Here is a 20366-nt window from a genome sequence, read left to right as displayed (position 1 = left end):
TTGCGGATTTTTTAAAAGAAAGTAAATGCATTTTTAATAAAACTTAGGATGAACTTTAATCAAAGTAACAGCTATATGAAAAATCCGCAATTACTTTTTGGGCAACCCAATATATCTTTCATCCGATGTGGCCTTTTAAAGCTGTAAAAGCCACAATTTTGGTCCGATCCTTACAAAATTCGGCACGAATTTTTTTTTTTAACGACCCAAAATGCTTGCAAAATTTTATTGTAATCGGTCTAGATTTAGATATAGCTCCCATATATAACTTTCATCCGATATGCCCTTTTAAAGCTGTAGAAGCCACAATTTTGGTTCAATCTCTACCAAATTTGGCATGAAATGTTTCGTGTGACGTCCCAATATGTGTGCAAAATTTCATCTAAATCGGTTCAGGTTTAGATATAGCTCCCATATATAACTTTCGTCTGATTTGACCTATAAAGGCTGTAGAAGGCACAATTTTGGTCCGATCTTTACAAAATTTGACACGAGGTGCTTTTTGTAACGTCCCAATATGTGTGCAAAATTTCATCATAATCGGATCAGATTTATATATAGCTCCCATATATATTGTTCATCCGATACGGCCTTTTAAGGTTGTAGAAGTCACAATTTTGGTCCGATCTTTACAAAATTTGGCATGGACCGTTTTATTCAACGTCCTCACATGTGCGCAAAGTTCCATAAAAATCGGTCCAGATTTAGATACAGCTTCCATATATATTGTTCATCCGATATGGCCTTTTAAGGTTGTAGAAGCCACAATTTTGGTCCAATCTTTGCAAAATTTGGCATGGGCCGTTTTATTCAACGTCGTCATATGTGTGCAAAGTTTCATAAAAATCGGTCTAGATTTAGATATAGCTCCCATATATATTGTTCATCCGATACGGCCTTTTAAGGTTGTAAAAGTCACAATTTTGGTCCGATCTTAACAAAATTTGGCATGGACCGTTTTATTCAACGTCCTCATATGTGCGCAAAGTTCCATAAAAATCGGTCCAGATTTAGATATAGCTCCCATATATATTTTTCATCCGATATGGCCTTTAAAGGCTGAAGAAGTCACAATTTTGGTCCGATCTCTATAAAATTCTCCTTGAGATGGTTTAATTGACATCCCAATACGAGTGCAAAATTTTATCAAAATCGATTTAGATAAAACTCCCATATACATATTTTATGCGTTTTGACTTTTAAGGCTGTAGAAGCCACAATTTTAGTACAATCGTAAGGTTCGTATAAGGATCTATTCGACATTTCAATAGCTATGCAAACTTAAAGTCTGACTAAATTTGGTTATAAGTGCTATCTATTAAAAGTATTGCGTAAACTTGGTGGTGTAGGATATAATATAGTCGGCTCCGCCCGACTTTTCCTTTCCTTACTGGTTATATATTAGATTTTTTTTTTTGTCATTTTATTAAGCCGTTATGATTTCTGGAGCTAGTCGGTTCATAGCTTTGTATAATCATCTTCTCATTTATCCTAATCTTTATATCTTCTTTCTACCACGTATAAATCTTTGCAACTCCGCTTCTCTTCTTTATTCAGCTGAGGTTTCATTCTAAGCAACAATTCTGCTAACCACCATCATATGTTGATGATTGACCACCAAGGTGTTATTTGATATCTTAATTTGTGGTTTATTATTTCCCAAGTAGCTCATTTGCATATTGTGCTATAGAAATGTTTAATGACCAAAGAAAAATGGATTTGTCTTTCGGACCGTTTCGATCAAAGAGTGTAGAATTGACAATATGTCGTTATGTAATCAATATATTAAATTCAATATTGAATTCGTATCAACAAGATCCCAAACAAACTTTCATTGATTAATGACTTGTGTTGAACCTTAAGGCCCAATAATATCAGTAGCTTGAAAAGTGAAAGAATATTTAACAAAACAACAAGAATATAAAATAGCAAATACTCTGTGAAGGCAATATGCATAACAATGGTAAGGTAGTTAGTTAAATGAGTATGAAAGAGAATGTCTTCTAAGGCTGATATTCAGCATACTTCAGTAGTTCTGAAAATTTTATGAGTTCAGCTTATATCGATTGGAGAAGATAATAAATGTTTAGTTTTGCATAAATCCCATTAGAAAACAAAAGACTTAAGAAACAAACATTAGCATAAAAAATTCTAATTTTTTAAGTGATATTATTTCCAAATAAATTATAGGGAATATTAAGTTGTTTTAATAGCAAGAAGAGACCAAGAGCACAATACCAATCAACAATGAATAATGTTAGCAATTTAGAAAGATAAGCAATTTGAATATTTTAAACTAGATCTCAACACAATATCCCACACCTTATAGATTTTATGATATGGGAAAGAACAATAATTATGTGGTGGATTAAAATTTAAATTAGATTTTCCTTTCAAATGTGGATTTTTATTTTAGTGGGTTTCCCAAACAGCTGGAGCCTTTAATCCCAATCCTTCTTATTTTCTCCAAGACACTGATACTACCTATGCTATAATATAGATTAGAATCATAAGTCCTTGCGATGGAAGATGAGGAAGTTTTGAGAGTTTTCGAGAGTATACCCCTTAGTAAACTATAGGAATCAATCTGCGCTAGCGAAGTATATCGGTGTAGCATTATCTAAAAGCTGTATGAGCTATATGCCAAAAATCAAATACCTAGTTTATATTCTTATCTCTGACTAAGTGTATCGATTCCCAATTTTATGATAACAAGCATCGTTAAAAAACACACTTTTCCTATAAAGTCCAACATTATATTAAAATAAGCACATACCAAATGAAGCACTCGAAAACAAAGGAATTAAGAAATACTCTTTAAGGAAAACAATAGAAGTTGCTTAATGTCTTCAAAATTAAAAATTCTGTCTGCTTAGCGAGTACCTATTCCATAAAAAAAACAAAAGGTTTAAGACACAAACTCTAAATACTCATTCAATGACAATAAGAAGCAACATCTCAAATTAAATATGACATGAATATATAAATACATATTCATGCCCAGGCGAGAGATAACAAACGAATTTAATAACTTTATAAACAATACAAATTAAACAATATAAATCAAAATTTGCATAATTGCCTTTATGCAGGGGCCCATTGGTGTTGCATAAATGCTACACTAAAAGCAACACCCTGTTAAAGCATACGCTGTTGTTCGTGTTGCTACTCCCCAAAAACACCACTAAGGAGGCAAACACATAAATAATAAGCTCAAACAAACCACATTCAGTCAAAATTTTGTCATATAGCATCAGGTTTGAGCGATTTCTTTTGTTTTATCATAGCTGCAGTGTTATTGAAAATGTTGTTTGCCTCATTTCAACTCCCATTGTTAACAAACACACTCGGTCCGTGTTTGTGTGAATGGCATAGTTAATAAAATTAATAACAAAATTTAACTTTAATAACAACACACCACATCAAGCCCAGTAGGAGGTAGGTCAAACAAATCCTCGACTCATCCGTTGTTTCAATAGTTTATAAATCATATATAATTATGGCAGATGATGTGTGTGAAATTAGGTAACAACAAAATTGGCATATTATTATAGTTGGTAAACAAAAAAAAATAAATAAATTAATAATAACAAAAAACCAAAATAAAGCAACATAAACACAATAAAAAACAAGAAAAAATTTTAGGCCAATTTTTTTTATAAAAATAAAATTTTGAAAATATTTTCTATAGGAGAAAATCTTGGCAAAATCTTGTATATTACTAGTAAGGAAAGACAAAAGTCGGGCGGGGCCGACGTTATATACCCTACACCCTACACCCCGCGAATGAAAGTTATATATGTCGGAGCTATATCTAAATCTAGACCGACTTTGATGAAATTTTGCACACGCATTGGGACGTTAATTAAAATGTCTCAAATCGGACCAAAACTGTGGCTTCTACAAGTTTAAAAGGCCATATCGGATAAAATATATATATGGGGGCTATATGTAAATCTGGCCCGATTTTGACGAAATTTTGTAAACGTAAAAAAAAGTTAAATGAAGTACCTCTTGCTTAATTTTGTGGAGATCGGACCAACGTTATGGCTTCTACAGCCTTAAAAGACCATATCGGATAAAGGATATATATGGGGGCTATATCTAAAACTGGGCCGATTAAGACGAAATTTTGTACACACATAAGGACATCGAATAAAACACCTCACGCTAAATTTTATACATATCGGACCAAAATTGTGATTTCTACAGTCTCAAAAGACCATATCGGATGAAAGATGTACAATATATGGGAGCTATATCTACATTTGGTCCGATTTTGACGAAATATTGCACACATATGAGGACGACAATTAAAACACCTCATGTCATATTGTGTAAAGATCGGACCATAACTGTGGCTTCTACAGGCTTAAAAGGCCATATCGAATAAAAGATATATATGGGAGCTATATCTAAATCGAAGTTTGCGAGTAAAATGGGCGTATTTGCTGACCATTGCAATATGGGGCTCAAAAAAGAGGTATTTTAGAGTAGAACACGAATCTGATATATATTTTCAGAGCCAAGTCAATGAGTGTCCGTCCCATCCCCCAAAACGCCCAACAAACCGATCATGTTTGTCGACTATGGTAATATGGGGCTCAAATAAAAGGTATTCTTGAATAGACCACGAATCTGATATCAATCTGGCTCAAATGAAAGGTATTTGAGATTAGAAAAACAATTTCATAACCAATTTCGAGGCCAAGTTTAAATGGTATATCTCATCCCATAAATTCCCGTTAAAGCATTGGCAATATGGGGGTTTAAAAAATGGCATTTGAGAGTAGAGCACGATGCAGAAATTTTTTTTCAGGGCTAAGTGTAAGGGGGACCACCTCACCACCATCATGTTTATCTACTCCCAAAATATCTTTCATTTGTATCCAATATAGCCATGGTCGGCTGATATGCCCATTTGGGGGTATTTGGGGGTAAGGCGACCTCACATTACTTGGACCTAATTTTGTATGCAATATTTGTAATCTACTGCTGGATACTTATCATTTGAGTCCCATATTGATATGGAAGACCAATTTGTCTGTTTTTAGACATTTTGGGGTTAGGGCGACTTCCTGGATACTTGGACCCACTTTTTAATACCATATTCGTATTCTTCTCTTTAATACCTTTCATTTGATATCCAACTTGTCTTTATTGGTCCACTTGTGATTTTGGGTGGTATTTTTAGGTTAACGGGGAGGGTCTGCCCCCTTCCGATATCAACAAATTATAAAGCATATTTCTTCTTCCTGACCATATTCATAATCTACTCCCGAATACCTTTCATTAAAGCCCCAAATTTATATAGAAGACCAATTTCTCTGTTTTTAGACATTTTGGGATTAGGGCCACTTCCTGGGTACTTGGACCCATATTTGTACTCTGCTCTTTAATACCTATCATTTGATATCCTTATTGTCTTTATCGGTCCATTTGTGATTTTGGGTGGTATTTTTGGGTTAAAGGGGAGGGTCCGCACCCTTCCGATATCAACAAATTATAAAGCATATTTCTTCTTCCTGATCATATTCGTAATCTACTCCCGAATACCTTTCATTTGAGTCCCATATTGTGATGATCGTCAAATAAACCTGTTTTAAGGGGTTTTGGGGCTGGGGCGGCACCCAAGGTACTTGAACCCAACTTGAAATTTGTACTCTACTCTTGAATACCCTCATTTGAATCCCATATTGTCCCGATAGGTCCACTTTTTTGGGTAGTACTTTTGCGGTAAGGGGGAGGGTCCGCCCCCCAACCGATATCAAAAAATTATATAGCCTATGTTTCCTTTCAGACCAACCCACACAATCTGTGAAATCTGTAAAAGGTAATTGGTTCAGCCGTTTTAAGTTTATACGGAACAAACTACTCGAAATATTCGTCTGCGATCCCATAAAGTATATATATTCTTGATCATCGCGACATTTTATGTCAATCTAGCCATGTCCGTCCGTCTGTCCGTCCGTCCGTCCGTCTGTCTGTCGAAAGCACGCTAACTTCCGAAGGAGTAAAACTAGCCGCTTGAAAATTTGCACAAATACTTCTTATTAGTGTAGGTCGGTTGGTATTGTAAATGGGCCATATCGGTCCATGTTTTGATATAGCTGCCATATAAACCGATCTTGGGTCTTGTCTTCTTGAGCCTCTAGAGTGCGCAATTCTTATCCGATTGGAATGAAATTTTGCATGACGTGTTTTGTTATGATATCCAACAACTTTGCCAAGTATGGTTCAAATCGCTCCATAACTTGGTATAGCTGCAATATAAACCGATCTTGGGTCTTGATTTCTTGAGCCTCTAGAGTGCGCAATTCTTATCCGATTGGAATTAAAACTTGCACGTAGTATTTTGTTATGATATTCAACAACTGTGCCAAGTATGGTTCAAATCGGTTCATAACCTGATATAGCGGCCATATAAACCGATCTGGGATTTTGACTTCTTGAGCCTCAAGAGGTCGCAATTATTATCCGATTTGCCTGAAATTTCGTACGACGGATTCTCTCATGACCATCAACATACGTGTTTTTTATGGTCTGAGTCGGTCTATAGCCCGATACAGCTCCCATATAAATCGATCTCTCTATTTTACTTCTTGAGCCCCCAAAGGGCGCAATTCTTATTCGAATTGGCTGACATTTTACACAGGTCTCCAACATATAATTGTGGTCCAAACCGGACCTTCTTATATCCTTTTTGCCTAAGAAGAGATGCCGGGAAAAGAACTCGACAGATGCTATCAATGGTGGAGGGTATATAAGATTCGGCCCGGCCGAACTTAGCACGCTTTTACTTGTTTTTATACCCACCACCGAAGGATGGGGGTATATTCATTTTGTCATTCCGTTTGCAACACATCGAAATATCTATTTCCGACCCTATAAAGTATATATATTCTTGATCAGCGTAAAAATCTAAGACGGTCTAGCCATGTCCGTCCGTCTGTCCGTCTGTCTGTTGAAATCACGCTACAGTCTTTAAAAATAGAGATATTGAGCACAGATTTTTTTTCCATAAGCAGGTTAAGTTCGAAGATGGGCTATATCGGACTATATCTTGATATAGCCCCCATATAGACCGATCCGCCGATTTAGGGTCTTAGGCCCATAAAATCCAAATTTATTATCCGATTTTGTTGAAATTTGGGACAGTGAGTTGTGTTAGGCCCTTCGACATCCTTTGTCAATTTGGCTCAGATCGGTCCAGATTTGGATATAGCTGTCATATAGACCGATCCTCAGATTTAGGGTCTAAGGCCCATAAAAGCCACATTTATGGTCCGATTTCGCTGAAATTTGGGACAGTGAGTTGTCTTAGGCCCTTTGACATGTTTCTTTAATTTGGTCCAGATCGGTTCAGATTTGGTTATAGCTGCCATATAGACCGATCCTCCGGTTTAGGGTCTTAGGCCCACAAAAGCCACATTTATTATCCGATTTTGATGAAATTCGGGGCAGTGAATTGTGTAAGGCCCATCGACATCCTTCGTGAATTTGGCTCAGATCGGTCCAGATTTGGATATAGCTGCCATATAGATCGATCCTCCGATTTATGGTGTAAGGCCCATAATAGCAACATTCATTATCCGATTTTGCTGAAATTTGGGACAGTATGTTGTCTTAGGCCTCTCGACATCCTCTGTCAATATGGTTCAGATCGCTTCAGATTTGGATATAGCTGCCATATAGACCGATCCTCCGATTTAGGGTCATAGGCCCATAAAAGCCACATTTATTATCCGATTTTGTTGAAATTTGGGACAGTACGTTGTCTTAAGCCCCTCGACTTTCTCCGTCAATGTGGCTTAGATCGATTCAGATTTAAGTATAGATGCCATATAGACCGATCCTCCAATTTAGGGTCTTAGGCCCATAAAAGCCACATTTATTATCCAATTTTGCGGAAATTTGGGACAGTGAGTTGTGTTATCCCCTTCAACATCCTCCGTCAATTTGGCTGAGATCGGTCCAGATTTGGATATAGCTGCCATATAGTCCGATCATTTATTGTATTGTTTAAGCCCCTCCACATATTTCTGCAATTTGGTCTAGATCGATCAGGATTTGCATATAGCTGCCATATAGACCGATCTCTCGTTTTAAAGTCTTGGCCCCATAAAAGGCGCTTTTTTAATCCGATTGCACTGAAATTTGGCACACTGACTTATTTTATGCTTTTCGACATCCGTGTCGTATATAGTTCAAATCGGTTTACTTTTAGATATACCTACTAAAAAGACCAATATTTTGTTATATACAATTGAACAATGTTTTTTACTTATAAGTATTTGGTCCAAATCGGAACATATATTGATATAGCTATATATATATATGAGTTTTGCACCAGATTTTGATGAAAGGTGGTTTACATATATATCCGAGGTGGTGGGTATCGAAAGTTCGGCCCGGCCGAACTTAACGCCTTTTTACTTGTTTTTTTTTTTTTTTTGTTTGAGTTATTACTCTTTTATTGTATTGGATTTTAAATAACACTGGTTACACCTGTTTGATTAATAACCACAAAATTGAGGTGGACATGAAACCCCAAATGAAAAGGCAGACCATTTTATTTAGCTAAAATCATGCAGCCATATTTGAGGAAGATGAAGAAATATGAAGAAGATTCATCCATGCAGGCTGACATGGCTCTAAGGCAATGAACTTAAAAAACGAATTTACCGAATAACTCGTTTTTAAACATACACTCAACATTGTAAATTTGCCCAATAGCCATCAACTTATCAAAACTGAAGTGAAAGTGAAACTGAAACAGAAAAAAATCTGCAAAAAATCCAACAAAAAAAAGACCAATTAAAAAAAAATTCTTCACTTCATTAATTCCAATTTAAATTAGCCGGTATTTAAGTTTAAATTGTCAATTTTCTCAAATTTAATAAAATGGATTGCTACATTTAACTATTTAAGTATTTAAATTACAACTCGTTTGTCTTAATTTTTGGTTACCAACTCTAGACGATTTCTATTCAAAAACAACACACCCAAATGAAACAAAAAAAAAACAAAGAAAATTGAGAAGAAAGTATGTTAAACGAAGAGCCAGGTGAATTTATTTATCACCCGCAAATAAAACCTAATTAGCATATTTGCTTACCAAAAAAACACTTGAAGTTGGAGATATACAGAAGAGCTGCCGAGTTGGTTGTAATCAAAAACAACAAGCTCATGTTTATGGAAATCAAACGTTTATGTTATGGTTTTTGGTTTTTTTTTCTTTTATTTTTATGGCATTTTTGGCGCCTTAGAAAAAAAGTGAAATTTTTATAAAAATACTCTTTGGTGCTGGAGCATAGTCTTCACATAGCGAAATACCCCAGATGATTGCGGTCGTGGGAGCTTGATATGCTAATTTGGTTAAAGATAATAAAATAAACACGTATTAGTACTTACTTATCTATGTATTCAATCGTATCGATTTCTTTTTGCAATTTATCTTCATTTATCTTCTCCTCGTCAAAGGTGCCATCTGCAAGAAATTACCAAAAAAACGACAAAGAAAGACAACATTTTAGTAATCAATCATTTTGAAATGCTTGTGTCAAAGTGAAGAGCATTTTTTTTTTGAAGTTTCAAAAAAAAAAAAATACAAAAATGTGGAGGGAAACAATATGATGAAAAATTGTTTGAGGGTAGGTTAATGGTTATGCGTCTAAAAAAATGTCTTTTTGTATCATACTATGAAGTAATCCCCAAGTTTTACAAAATAACCTTGAAATTTGTTTTAATAAAAAAAAATCATTTATATGATATAAATATATAAAAAGAAAAAAATTACTAATAATTTATTATTACTTTTTTTAGAAATTTTATAAATGGAAAAAAATATTTTTGATATTTTTTTTTAAATTGTTTTACATGTTTGTTCTTTTATTTGAAACTAGCTGACCCGAGCCCGCTCCGCTGCGTCTTCTTTTACTTTATATGAAACAAAAGTTTCCTAGGAAGGCAATTAAAGATCTTTTAGTGAAATACCATGCTAACTTGACTAACAGTTTAACAATAAATGTGCCTTTATCTGATCTTTATTGGTCTACGAATTTAAATTTGGATGTAAGGTGTACTCCCTTCTTAAAATACATCATTTCAGCCCGATATTGTCATGATGTCTGATTTAGTGGTGTTTTCGGGGGAGAGGTGGTCCCCCAGATACTTGGCCCTGGAAAAATATCAGCATCGTGCTCTTCTCTCAAATACCATTTATTTAAACCCCATATTGCCATTGGCTTAAGAGGAGTTTACAGGATGAGGCGTCCCCTAAACACATGGGCCCAAAATAGGTAATCAAATCTTATCTCAAATGCCTTTCATTTGAGCCACATATTGGCATGGTTATCAATTAGGTTATCGAATTCGTTTTCTAATCTCAAATACCTTTCATTTGAGCCACATATTGGCATGCTCGAAAAATTTGTTTCCCTTTGGGGGTGTTTTGGAAAAGGGGTGATGCCCTAAATACATGGTCCTATATTTGGATATCAAATTCGTATTCTACTCCCAAATACCTTTATTTGTGCCCCATATTGCGATGGTCATTAAAAAATTGCTGTTTGTGGGGTATTTTGGAAAAGGGGTAGACCCCCGGAAAATTGGTCCCGAAAATGGGTATCAATTCTTGCTCTACCCCCCAATACCTTTCATTTAAGCTCCACATTGACATGGTTGGTAAATATGCCCGATTTAGGGGTGTTTTGTGGATTGGGGTGGTCCCCCCAAACACTAAGCCCGGAAAGTATATCAGCAACGTGCTCTATTCTCATATATCTATATATGATTTATTTGAACCCCATATTGCCATTGGCCTCGAAATTGGATATCAAATCCGTTTTCTAATCTTATTTGCAAAAGTCAGCAAATATGTCCGGTTTGGGGTATTGGCCCTAAAAACTATGAATATTTAGTTCCACTCTCTTTAAGCCCCAAATTGTCTTGGTGAGCAAATACGTCCTATTTGGGGGTTGTTATGGTGGTGGGACTTCCGCTAGACAGTTAGCCCCCAATGTTGATATCAAATACGTGGCCTACTCCCACTCCCTTTTGAGCCCCATATTTCCATAGTTGGCAAACATGACCGGCTTGGGGGGTGTTTTGAGGGATGGGCGGCCACTCGGTGAGATGGCCTTGAAAATATTGGGTTGCCAAAAAGTAATTGCAGATTTTTCATATAGTCGGCGTTGACAAATTTCACAGCTTGTGACTCTGTAATTGCATTCTTTCTTCTGTCGGTTATCAGCTGTTACTTTTAGCTTGCTTTAGAAAAAAGTGTAAAAAAGTATGTATGATTGAAGTTAATTCTAATTTTTTTTAAAAATGTATTTACTTTCTTTTAAAAAATCCGCAATTACTTTTTGGGCAACCCAATATATCGGATATAAATATAAATATATTTATAAATATATATATACAATATAAATATATATCGGACACGTGTTCCACTTTATAAACCATCTTATTTGAGCCTCATATTGCAATAGTCAGCAAATACTTACTTTTTGGGTGGTGTTGTGGGGGTGGGGTGCTTTACTCCCAACGACCTTTCATTTGAGCCCCATATTGCTATGGTCGTAAATTTGTCCCCCTTAGGGGATGTTTTTGGTGAGAGGCGGCCCCCCAAACACTTGGTCCCATATTTGGATATCAGATTCGTATTCTACATTCAAATACCTTTTATTTAAGGCCCATATTCCCATGGTCAGTAAATAAGTCCTGCATGGGGGTCGTTTAGGGGAAGGGGTGGACCCCCAGAAACGTGGTCCCACATTTGGATATCAGATTCGTATTCTACTCGCAAATACCTTTCATTTGAGTCCCATATTGCCATGGTCGGTAAATATGTCCGATTTAGGGAGGTTGGGGGGGTCCCCCTAACATTTGTTCCGACTATTGGATATAAGATATGTTTTCTTATCCTAAATACCTATCATTTGAGTCCCATATTGTCGTGATTGGTCTAAATATATGTTTGGTAGGTTTTGGGGTGGGGCGTCCCCCCTAGATACCCCACCCGAAATTTGGATTTCAAATTTTTATTTTCAGGGTACTGTATAAGAGCACAGATTTCGATTAAATCGCACCACCCATCTCCGAGATCTGGCGTTTCTGAAAATTTGGGTAAGGGGGAGGGTCCGCCCCCCCCTTCAGTTATCAAAAAATGTAGTACCCTATTTTCACCACGGGGTCACCATCTGTGAAAATTTCAAAAAAATCGGTACATCTGTTTCTGAGGGGAAAAACTATTTTTTTTTTTATTTATTTTGTTTGTCTGCGTTCCTTGCTTAAGGATGTGTCATAGGTCTTAAGTTTGTTTTTTCCGGACTAAAAAATAAAATAGAACCAGCAAAGCATTAATTTAATTAAAAAAAAATATCTAATCCACCACAAAAGATTTAAACAACAAACTTTGTTCGAAAAGACTTAAGCAACAAACCTTGTTTAACGACTTAAACAGCAAACCTTGTTAAAAGACTTAAGCAACAAACCTTATTTTGGATATAATTTCTTTCAGCATGTGTCTTAAGTCTTTTGATTACAGATTGATATTTATTGTATTCATAAAAAAGACAAGTATGGGACTGTGTAGGGGGTGGATTTTAAAACGCCTTTATACAAAAATAATTACAGTGCCTCTCAATCTTTGGACTCTAATACAGAGTCAGACATTCTTAACAAGCAAAGTTTTAAATAAATTTTTAAAATTTCTATAAGATAGTGTGCCGCTTAATATAATCAGTTTACTGTCTTTTTTTCAAAGAATAGCTTAGAAAAGCCTTAGAAAATAAATTCAAGAACAATTTCGTATTTCTTTACTTTTGCATAAAGAACTCATGCAACTACTACATTGCCTAACTAATACCGCTATTTCTCTTCTTTTTTCTCTCGCTAAAAATAAATTTCTGCTGTTTTTCCTTGAACTTAGCATATGAACTTATCTCAATTCAGATGTTCTACATTTTAGCTTTAATGTGCAACAACATGAAATTACAGATGCTTTTGTTTTATCTTTTTACTTGTTTCCTTTTTTTTTGCAAATTTTCACATGCATTCATCTTTTGATACGGTTGAGTTAATGGGAAAGTCCAGAAGCCCCCTATCCATTGTTAAGCATTTTAGACTAAAGAAGTGTACACGCTATGCTTATTTAAATGCAACTTAAACCGCCTCTTTTAGGTATCTCTTTACAATTAAATAGCTTGCTGTAATGGCTACATTAACAAGAGTTTGTTTAACTCTACAGGGGGTTTTTTTACTAACCAGTGTGGGAAACAAATGCTGAAAGTTATAACGTCCATATAGGGTATAACATTAAAAAATGTCATTATAGGCCAAGATAAGGTGTAAGCGCTATTTAGAAAGGGAAAGTGCTCAAAAAAAAAAAAGAAAAGTTGTGAAAAAGACACCTAATTGTATGTTTCCCAACAATAAACTTTGTCAAAAACGTCATAGAAATCCAAAATTCGATTAAATTTTCTCCAAAACTATATTTTGGCAAAAGTTTCTATGGTAGGGTATATTTATTTATAATTTTGGATTATTCGATTAATCGTTTATTTGAAAATTCAGGTTGAACAATTAACTGATAATAATTGTTAAAGATAATAAAACAAAGTTAGATATATATATGGAGGCCACCGTAGCGCAGAGGTTGGCATGTCCGCCTATGAGGCTGAACGCCTGAGTTCGAAACCTGGCGAGACCATCAGAAAACATTTTCAGCGGTGGTTTTCCCCTCCTAATGCTGGCAACATTTGTGAGGTACTAAGCCATGTAAAACTCCTCTCCAAAGAGGTGTCGCACTGCGGCACTCCATTCGAACTCGGCTATAAAAAGGAGGTCCCTTATCATTGACCTTAAATTCAAATCGGACTGCACTCACTGATATGTGAGAAGTTTGCCCCTGTTCCTTAGTGGAATGTTCATGGGCAAAATTTGCATTTTGCAGATATATTTTGCGATCTTAACCTTCAAATATTTTTCATACAGGTATGTCGACTTGAAGTATTATTGGCCTATTAATACTCCTTTACTCCTTTTTGAACAAAAAAAAAAATATTTCTCATCACCGTCGAATGAAATTTTGCCCAAGTAGAAACCAAATGTTTTTTGGGCAGCAAAATTACACAATTCATACATTTTTAAGCTTGTTTCACAAACAAACGATAAATCGATTAACCGTCCTAAATCACTCGGTTATCTGTTTATTTCAAAATGTTTCATTTTCAAATGTTCGATATTTTGAAAGGCCGCGAATAATGGGTTAATCGAATAACGAATAATCGAGTGAACGCCCTAATACTAGGATAAAAAGAAAAAGATAAACATTTCAGAGAATTTTGCACGAAGATCGAGTTGTTCAAAATTTTTTATAAAATAAAAAAATTGAAATGAAATTTGTCTTCGGCTATTCTAAGGCAAGCTAAAAACAATTTAGTTGGAAACTGAGTATTCTTGCCCAAGGAAAAGGCCACTAAAAGTACGCTTGCACAAGGGAGAAGGGTACTATAAGTTCCCTTGCCCGGGGAAAGAGTACTAAAAGTACCCTGGCCCGGGCAAAAGAGTACTAAAAGTAGATTTGCTTAGCGAAAAGGGAACTAAAATTGCCCTTGTACAGGGAAAAGGGTTCAAAAAAAACCCTTGCACAGGGAAAAGGATACTAAAAGTACCCTGCCCCAGGAAAGGGGGTGCTAAAAGTATCATTGGTCATGCAACAGGTACTAAAAGTACCCTCGCCCAAGGCAAAGGGAACTAAATCTTTCCTTGCCCACGGTAAAAGGTACTAAAACTACCCTTGTCCAAGGCAAAAGGTACTAAAATTACCCTTGCCCAAGATTAAGGGTACTTAAACTGCCCTTACCCAAGGCAAAGGGTACTCAAAATATATCTGCCCAAGTCAAAGGAAACTAAAAATACCCTTGCCCAAGGAAAAGGGTACTAAGAGTACGCTTGCACACGGAAAAGGGTACTATAAGTTCCTTTGTCCAGGGAAAAGAGTACTAAAAGTACACTTGCCCAAGGAAAAGGGTACAAAAAGTACATTTGACCAAGGAAACTGATACTAAAATCACCCTTGCACAGGGAAAAGGATACTAAAACTACCCTTGCCCAATGAAAAGGGTACCAAAACTACCCTTGCCCAATGAAAAGGGTACTAGAACTACACCTGACTAAGAAAAAGGGGTTAAAACTACCCTTGCCCAAAAAAAGGCCTTAAAACTTCTGTTCTCCTAGAAAAACGGTACTAAAACTGACTTTCCCTATTGCACATTTTATCACAATTTATTTTTATAGAAAAATGATTTAAATTTTTATTCGATAATTATTTTTATGAAAAATGTTGTTAAAGTTATAGCTTTTTTTGAAACTTCAAAAAAAATTGCACCTGCCAAAGACAAGGGTGTTAAAACTACCCATAGCCAAGCAAATGTGTGATAAAACTACCCATGCGCAAAAACATGCTACTTAAACCACACTTACCCAGGGCTAAAGCTACCAAAACAACCTTTGCGCAAAGCAAAGGGTACTAAAACTACCCTTGACTAAGGCAAAAAGGTACCAAAAATACCCTTACCCTTGACAAAACTTTCTAAAATTCACATTGGCCAAGGCAAAAGCTACTAAAACTTCCCCTGCCCAAGGAAGGGTACCAAAACTACCCTTGCATAAGGAAAAGGGTACTATCACTACGCTTGCCCAAGGCAAAGGGTACTAAAACTACCCTTGCCCACAGCAAAAGGAACTAAAACTACCCTTGTCCAAGGGAAAAGGTACTTAAATTACCCTTGCCTACCATTTTCCTTATCCTTGCCTGAGGAAAATGGTACTAAAACTACCCTTGCCCAAGGAAAGGGTATTAAAACTACCCTTTCCCAAGGAAAAGGGTACTAAAACCACCCATGCTCAAGGAAAAGGGTACTGAAACCACCCTTACCCAAAGAAAAATTTACTTAAACCACCCTTGCCCAAGGAAAATGGTACTAAAAACACCCTTGCCCAAGAAAAAGGGTACTAAATCTACCCTCTCACAAAGAAATGGCTACTAAAATTACATTTGCGAAAGGAAAGGGGTACTGAAACCACCCTTTCCCAAGGAAAACTGTGCTAAAACTACCCTTGCTCAAGGAAAAGGGTAGTAAAACAACCCATCCCCAAAGAATGGGGTACTAAAGCTACCCTTGCCCAAGGAAAAGAATACTAAAACTACCCTTGTCCAAGGGAAAGGTTACTAAAACCACTCTTGCCTAACGAAAAGTATATTAAAACCACCCATCCCCAAGGAAAAGGGTACTAAAACCACCCATGCCCAAGGAAAAGGGTACTGAAACCACCCTTCCCAAAGAAAAGGCTACTACAATTGCCCTTGACAAAGGAAATCGGTACTAAAACCACCTTTGCCCAAGGAAAAAGGTACTAAAACCACCCTTTCTCAAGGAAAAGTTTACTTAAACCACCCTCGCCGAAGGAAAATTGTACTAAACCTACCCTTGCCCAAGGAAAAGGCTAGTAAAATTACCCTTGCCAAACGAAATGGGTACTAAAACCACCTTTGTCCAAAGGAAAAGGATACAAAAATATCCTTGTTTAAGGAAAATGGTACTAAAACTACCCTTGCCCAAGCAAACAGGCCCAAATCTACTCTTTTCTCAGGTAATGGGTACAAAAAATGACTTTCTCTAAAGGAAATTTTAAAAAATTAATTTTTACAGAAAATGTTCTAAAATTTTATTTTATAGGCATTTCGGTCAACATTTTAGAAAAATATAAAATTTTTTCTATAGTAAAAAGCAAAAGGAAAAGACAGTGTTGTCGAGCGTGGTTAATGTGGTATTTATATCATTAAGGCGTTTTCGAAACGAATTCTGTATAAGTAAAACATAGCGACGTATTGTCCTAAAAGCAAAATGCAAATGTTGCGCTTGAACATTCCACTAAGGAACAGGGGCAAACTTCTCACATATCAATGAGAGCAGTCCGATTCATAGCCGAGTCCGAACGGCGTGCCGCAGTGCGACACCTCTTTGGAGAGAAGTTTTACATGGCTCAGTACCTCACAAATGTTGCCTGCATTAGGAGGAGAAAACCACCGCTGAAAATGTTTGTTTTTCTAATGGTCTCGCCAGGATTCGAAGCCAAGCGTTCAACGTCATAGGCGGACATGCTAACCTTTGCGCTACGGTGGCCTCTGGCCCTAATGCATTTTTATGTTTTTATTTTCTATCTATTCTAAATAGAAGCAAAATCAAAGCCTACTGGTTTCATCTGGACAAAGAAATCCTAGAATATTTTTCTTGTTTTTGTAAAAATTTTATTTCTATAGAAAATTTTTTCTTCCTTTGATTTTGAAGAAATTTTCATTTTCAAAAGAAATATTTTGCAAGATTTTATATTTATTGTGAAAATTAAATTTATCAAATTCATTTTATCACCAACATGTGACCAATCAGAACCTGTTACAAACACTTCTCAATGAATCAAGGTTAAACATCAAACTAAACAACCAAATACCACAATTTCTAAAATTTAATTCAATGTTCTGGCCAAGTAATCAATCAACCTTGATACTACTTCATAGTTCGATTCATACCTATTTCAAACCAATTGTAAGTTTGACATCAAAAAAATTATTTTTTAAATTTATTTCAATAACACTTGATATGTTTTTATTTCTGTTCACCTCCTTAGAAATCAAACAAATAAAAAAAAACAAATATACGCGCAGAGTCAATAACATTTTGAACATCTGCTGGCAATTAGTCAATGATTTTTTTTCTAATTCCATCAACTCAACCCCAATAACAGTCAATACTAGCCCACAAAGTGTTGGCTCTCGCATCAGTAGTTGAAAGAAATCTTTTAAAAGACACAAAAACAATTTACGATCACTTCAAACGATGATGATTATCTTCTCGAAAAGCCACATCAATTGCGAAAACAAAAGAAGCACTTGAAAAAATACATTTTAAACATTTAAAACATTTGAAGGAGTTTTTTTCACAGAACACATAATCAACAATGGCAACTTTGCATAATGACTAACAAACAATATGGCCAAACCATGTTCACATATAAATTTTTAGTTTGAAACATCATCAATACCGAAAACAAAAGGTATCCACACCAAAAGGGGGGAAGAATTTTAAATGAAGTTCAAAGATTCTCTGCCAAGGTCAAGAAAAAAACAAATAATTTTGCAAACAGCGGCTGAAATTCAAAACAAAAAAAAAATTACAAAAATAATAATTTGAAGCCATAAGGCTTTGGCAAATGATGATTGTAAAATTCATTATTTTTTTTTACCTCCGAACTTCCATAAAAGTTAATTAATTTCTAAGGGGAGGGAGGCCGAGAGGGAAGAAGCAAAAAAAGGAGGATCATTAAAATAAAGGTGTGAAGAATCCCATACACCTACACTTAGTGAATCACTCAAGCAGAAAATTTAAGTAAATAGCTAAGCAGTGGCGTAGGCAAAATTTATGTCTTGGGGAGTAGGAGAAACTGAAATTTGTCGAAATTTTACTTAAATACAAAATTTTATTTCTATACAAAAGTTTTGTAAAAATTATATTTCTATAGAATATTTTTTCAAAATTTTTTTCACAGAAAATTTTGTATTTTTTTTTTTCTATAGAAAATCTAACCAAATTTTATTTCTATTGAAAATTTAACAAAATTTTATTTCTAAAGAAAATATTGTCAAAATTTTATTTTCAGCCAACAATTTTTTTTCTTGCTTTTAAGATTTTTTTTTATAAGGGGAAATTTTATAGAAAACTGGCTGGACAGGGCCCACTCCGCTGCACCTTCTTTCACACTCTTATTTTATCTGAGCCCTATACTGCCACGACAAGAAATAAATCCTGTTGTGGGGTGCTGGCAAGCCTTTCAGATATTTCGCTCCAATGTGGATACGATTTTCGTGCTCTACTCCCAAATACCTTTAATTTGAGCCTAATATTGCTGTGGTCGGTAAATATATCCGGTATGGGGGTATTTTTGGGGTGAGGTAGGCGCCCATATATCAAATTCGTGACCTGGTCTCAAATACCTTTCATTTGAACCCCATTTTGTCATTATTGATTTATATTTCCATTTGGCAGGCTTTGGAGGTAGGGCGGTCCCCCTTGATATCCCACCTTAAATAAAGATACCAAATTTCTGTTTTTGAGTTATTATAAACAAACAAAATTTCGCTTAAATAGCCCCATCCATCCCCGAGGTCTGGCGTTTTTGAAAATATGGTAAGAGAGGGTCGGCCCATTAAAGTTTGGATGTAGATCTACTTAATTTTCTTGGTTTTGGTTTGACCCGAAAGTAGATATCAGATTCCCACCAAAAACCACATTGGAGTCCCTTTTTCCATAAAGGTGTCCAGTTTGAGGGTTATGTAGGGTGGGGCGGCTACCCACACACTTAGCCCTGAAAAAATATCAGCATCGTGCTCTACTCTCAATTTTCCTTTAATTGAGCCCCAATTTCCATTGGTTTAGGCGGAGTTTAAGGGGTGAGACGACCCCAAACACTTGGCCTCAAAATTGGATATCAATTTCGTTTTCTACTATCAAATACTCATTATTTATTGCCATAGTAGGAGGGGAGTTGAGGTGGCGGACCCTGAAATAATATTATCATCGTGCTAGAGCACGATTTTATGTCAAGCATTTTGAAGGTTGCGATCGAGATATTCAGGGCTGCGGGCCTCGTTCAGATCCACACTAATTAATTTTTTTTATTGCTTATCTATATACAAAAATCATATTTCATAGCTACCACTTGGAATCGCACATTGTTTAAGATCCGCAGGTACTCCTGTGTCTATCCCAATTTGAAGGAAAAACCAAGGAATAAATTTGTATGCCAACTTTTTACTCTACTTGAAATTCCTCCCAATTGATATCCTTATTCTCCCAATCGGTAAATATGTGCTGCTGCATTTGTATGTCAATTTTAAATATCTTTCATTTGATACCCATATTACCCAAAGCGGTGAAAGAGTCCTGTTAGGGGTTTTTGGGGGTAGCCCCCCGCTAAAAATAAAATTTCGCTAACATCGGTGCACGTATCTCAGAGATCTGGCGTTTTTGAAAATTGGGGTTTGGGAGATGATCCACCCACCATTCGGATATCAAACAAGTAAAAGCGTGCTAAGTTCGGCCGGGCCGAATCTTATATACCCTCCACCATGGATCGCATTTGTCGAGTTCTTTTCCCGGCATCTCTTCTTAGGCTAAAAAGGATATAAGAAAAGAGTTGCTCTGCTATTAAAACGATATCAAGATATGGTCCTGTTTGGACCACAATTAAATTATATGTTGGAGACCTGTGTAACATGTCAGCCAATTCGAATAAGAATT

At 35.8% G+C, this 20366-nt stretch overlaps 1 protein-coding gene across 5 annotated transcripts in view; it reads right to left on the bottom strand.

Annotated features, from left to right (window-relative positions):
* LOC106086373 (tight junction protein ZO-1) overlaps positions 1-20366 on the bottom strand; it is a 445342-nt gene that overhangs the window by 247172 nt on the left and 177804 nt on the right. For all 5 annotated transcript variants that reach the window (XM_013251024.2, XM_013251022.2, XM_013251023.2 and 2 more), the window contains exon 2: positions 9415-9490. In XM_013251024.2, the coding sequence (XP_013106478.2) occupies positions 9415-9490 (76 nt within the window). The remainder of the gene's footprint in view (positions 1-9414; positions 9491-20366) is intronic.

The sequence above is a fragment of the Stomoxys calcitrans genome, chromosome 2, assembly GCF_963082655.1.
Source record: "Stomoxys calcitrans chromosome 2, idStoCalc2.1, whole genome shotgun sequence".
Lineage (NCBI taxonomy): Eukaryota > Metazoa > Arthropoda > Insecta > Diptera > Muscidae > Stomoxys > Stomoxys calcitrans.
This window is presented reverse-complemented; position numbering and strand designations above follow the sequence as displayed.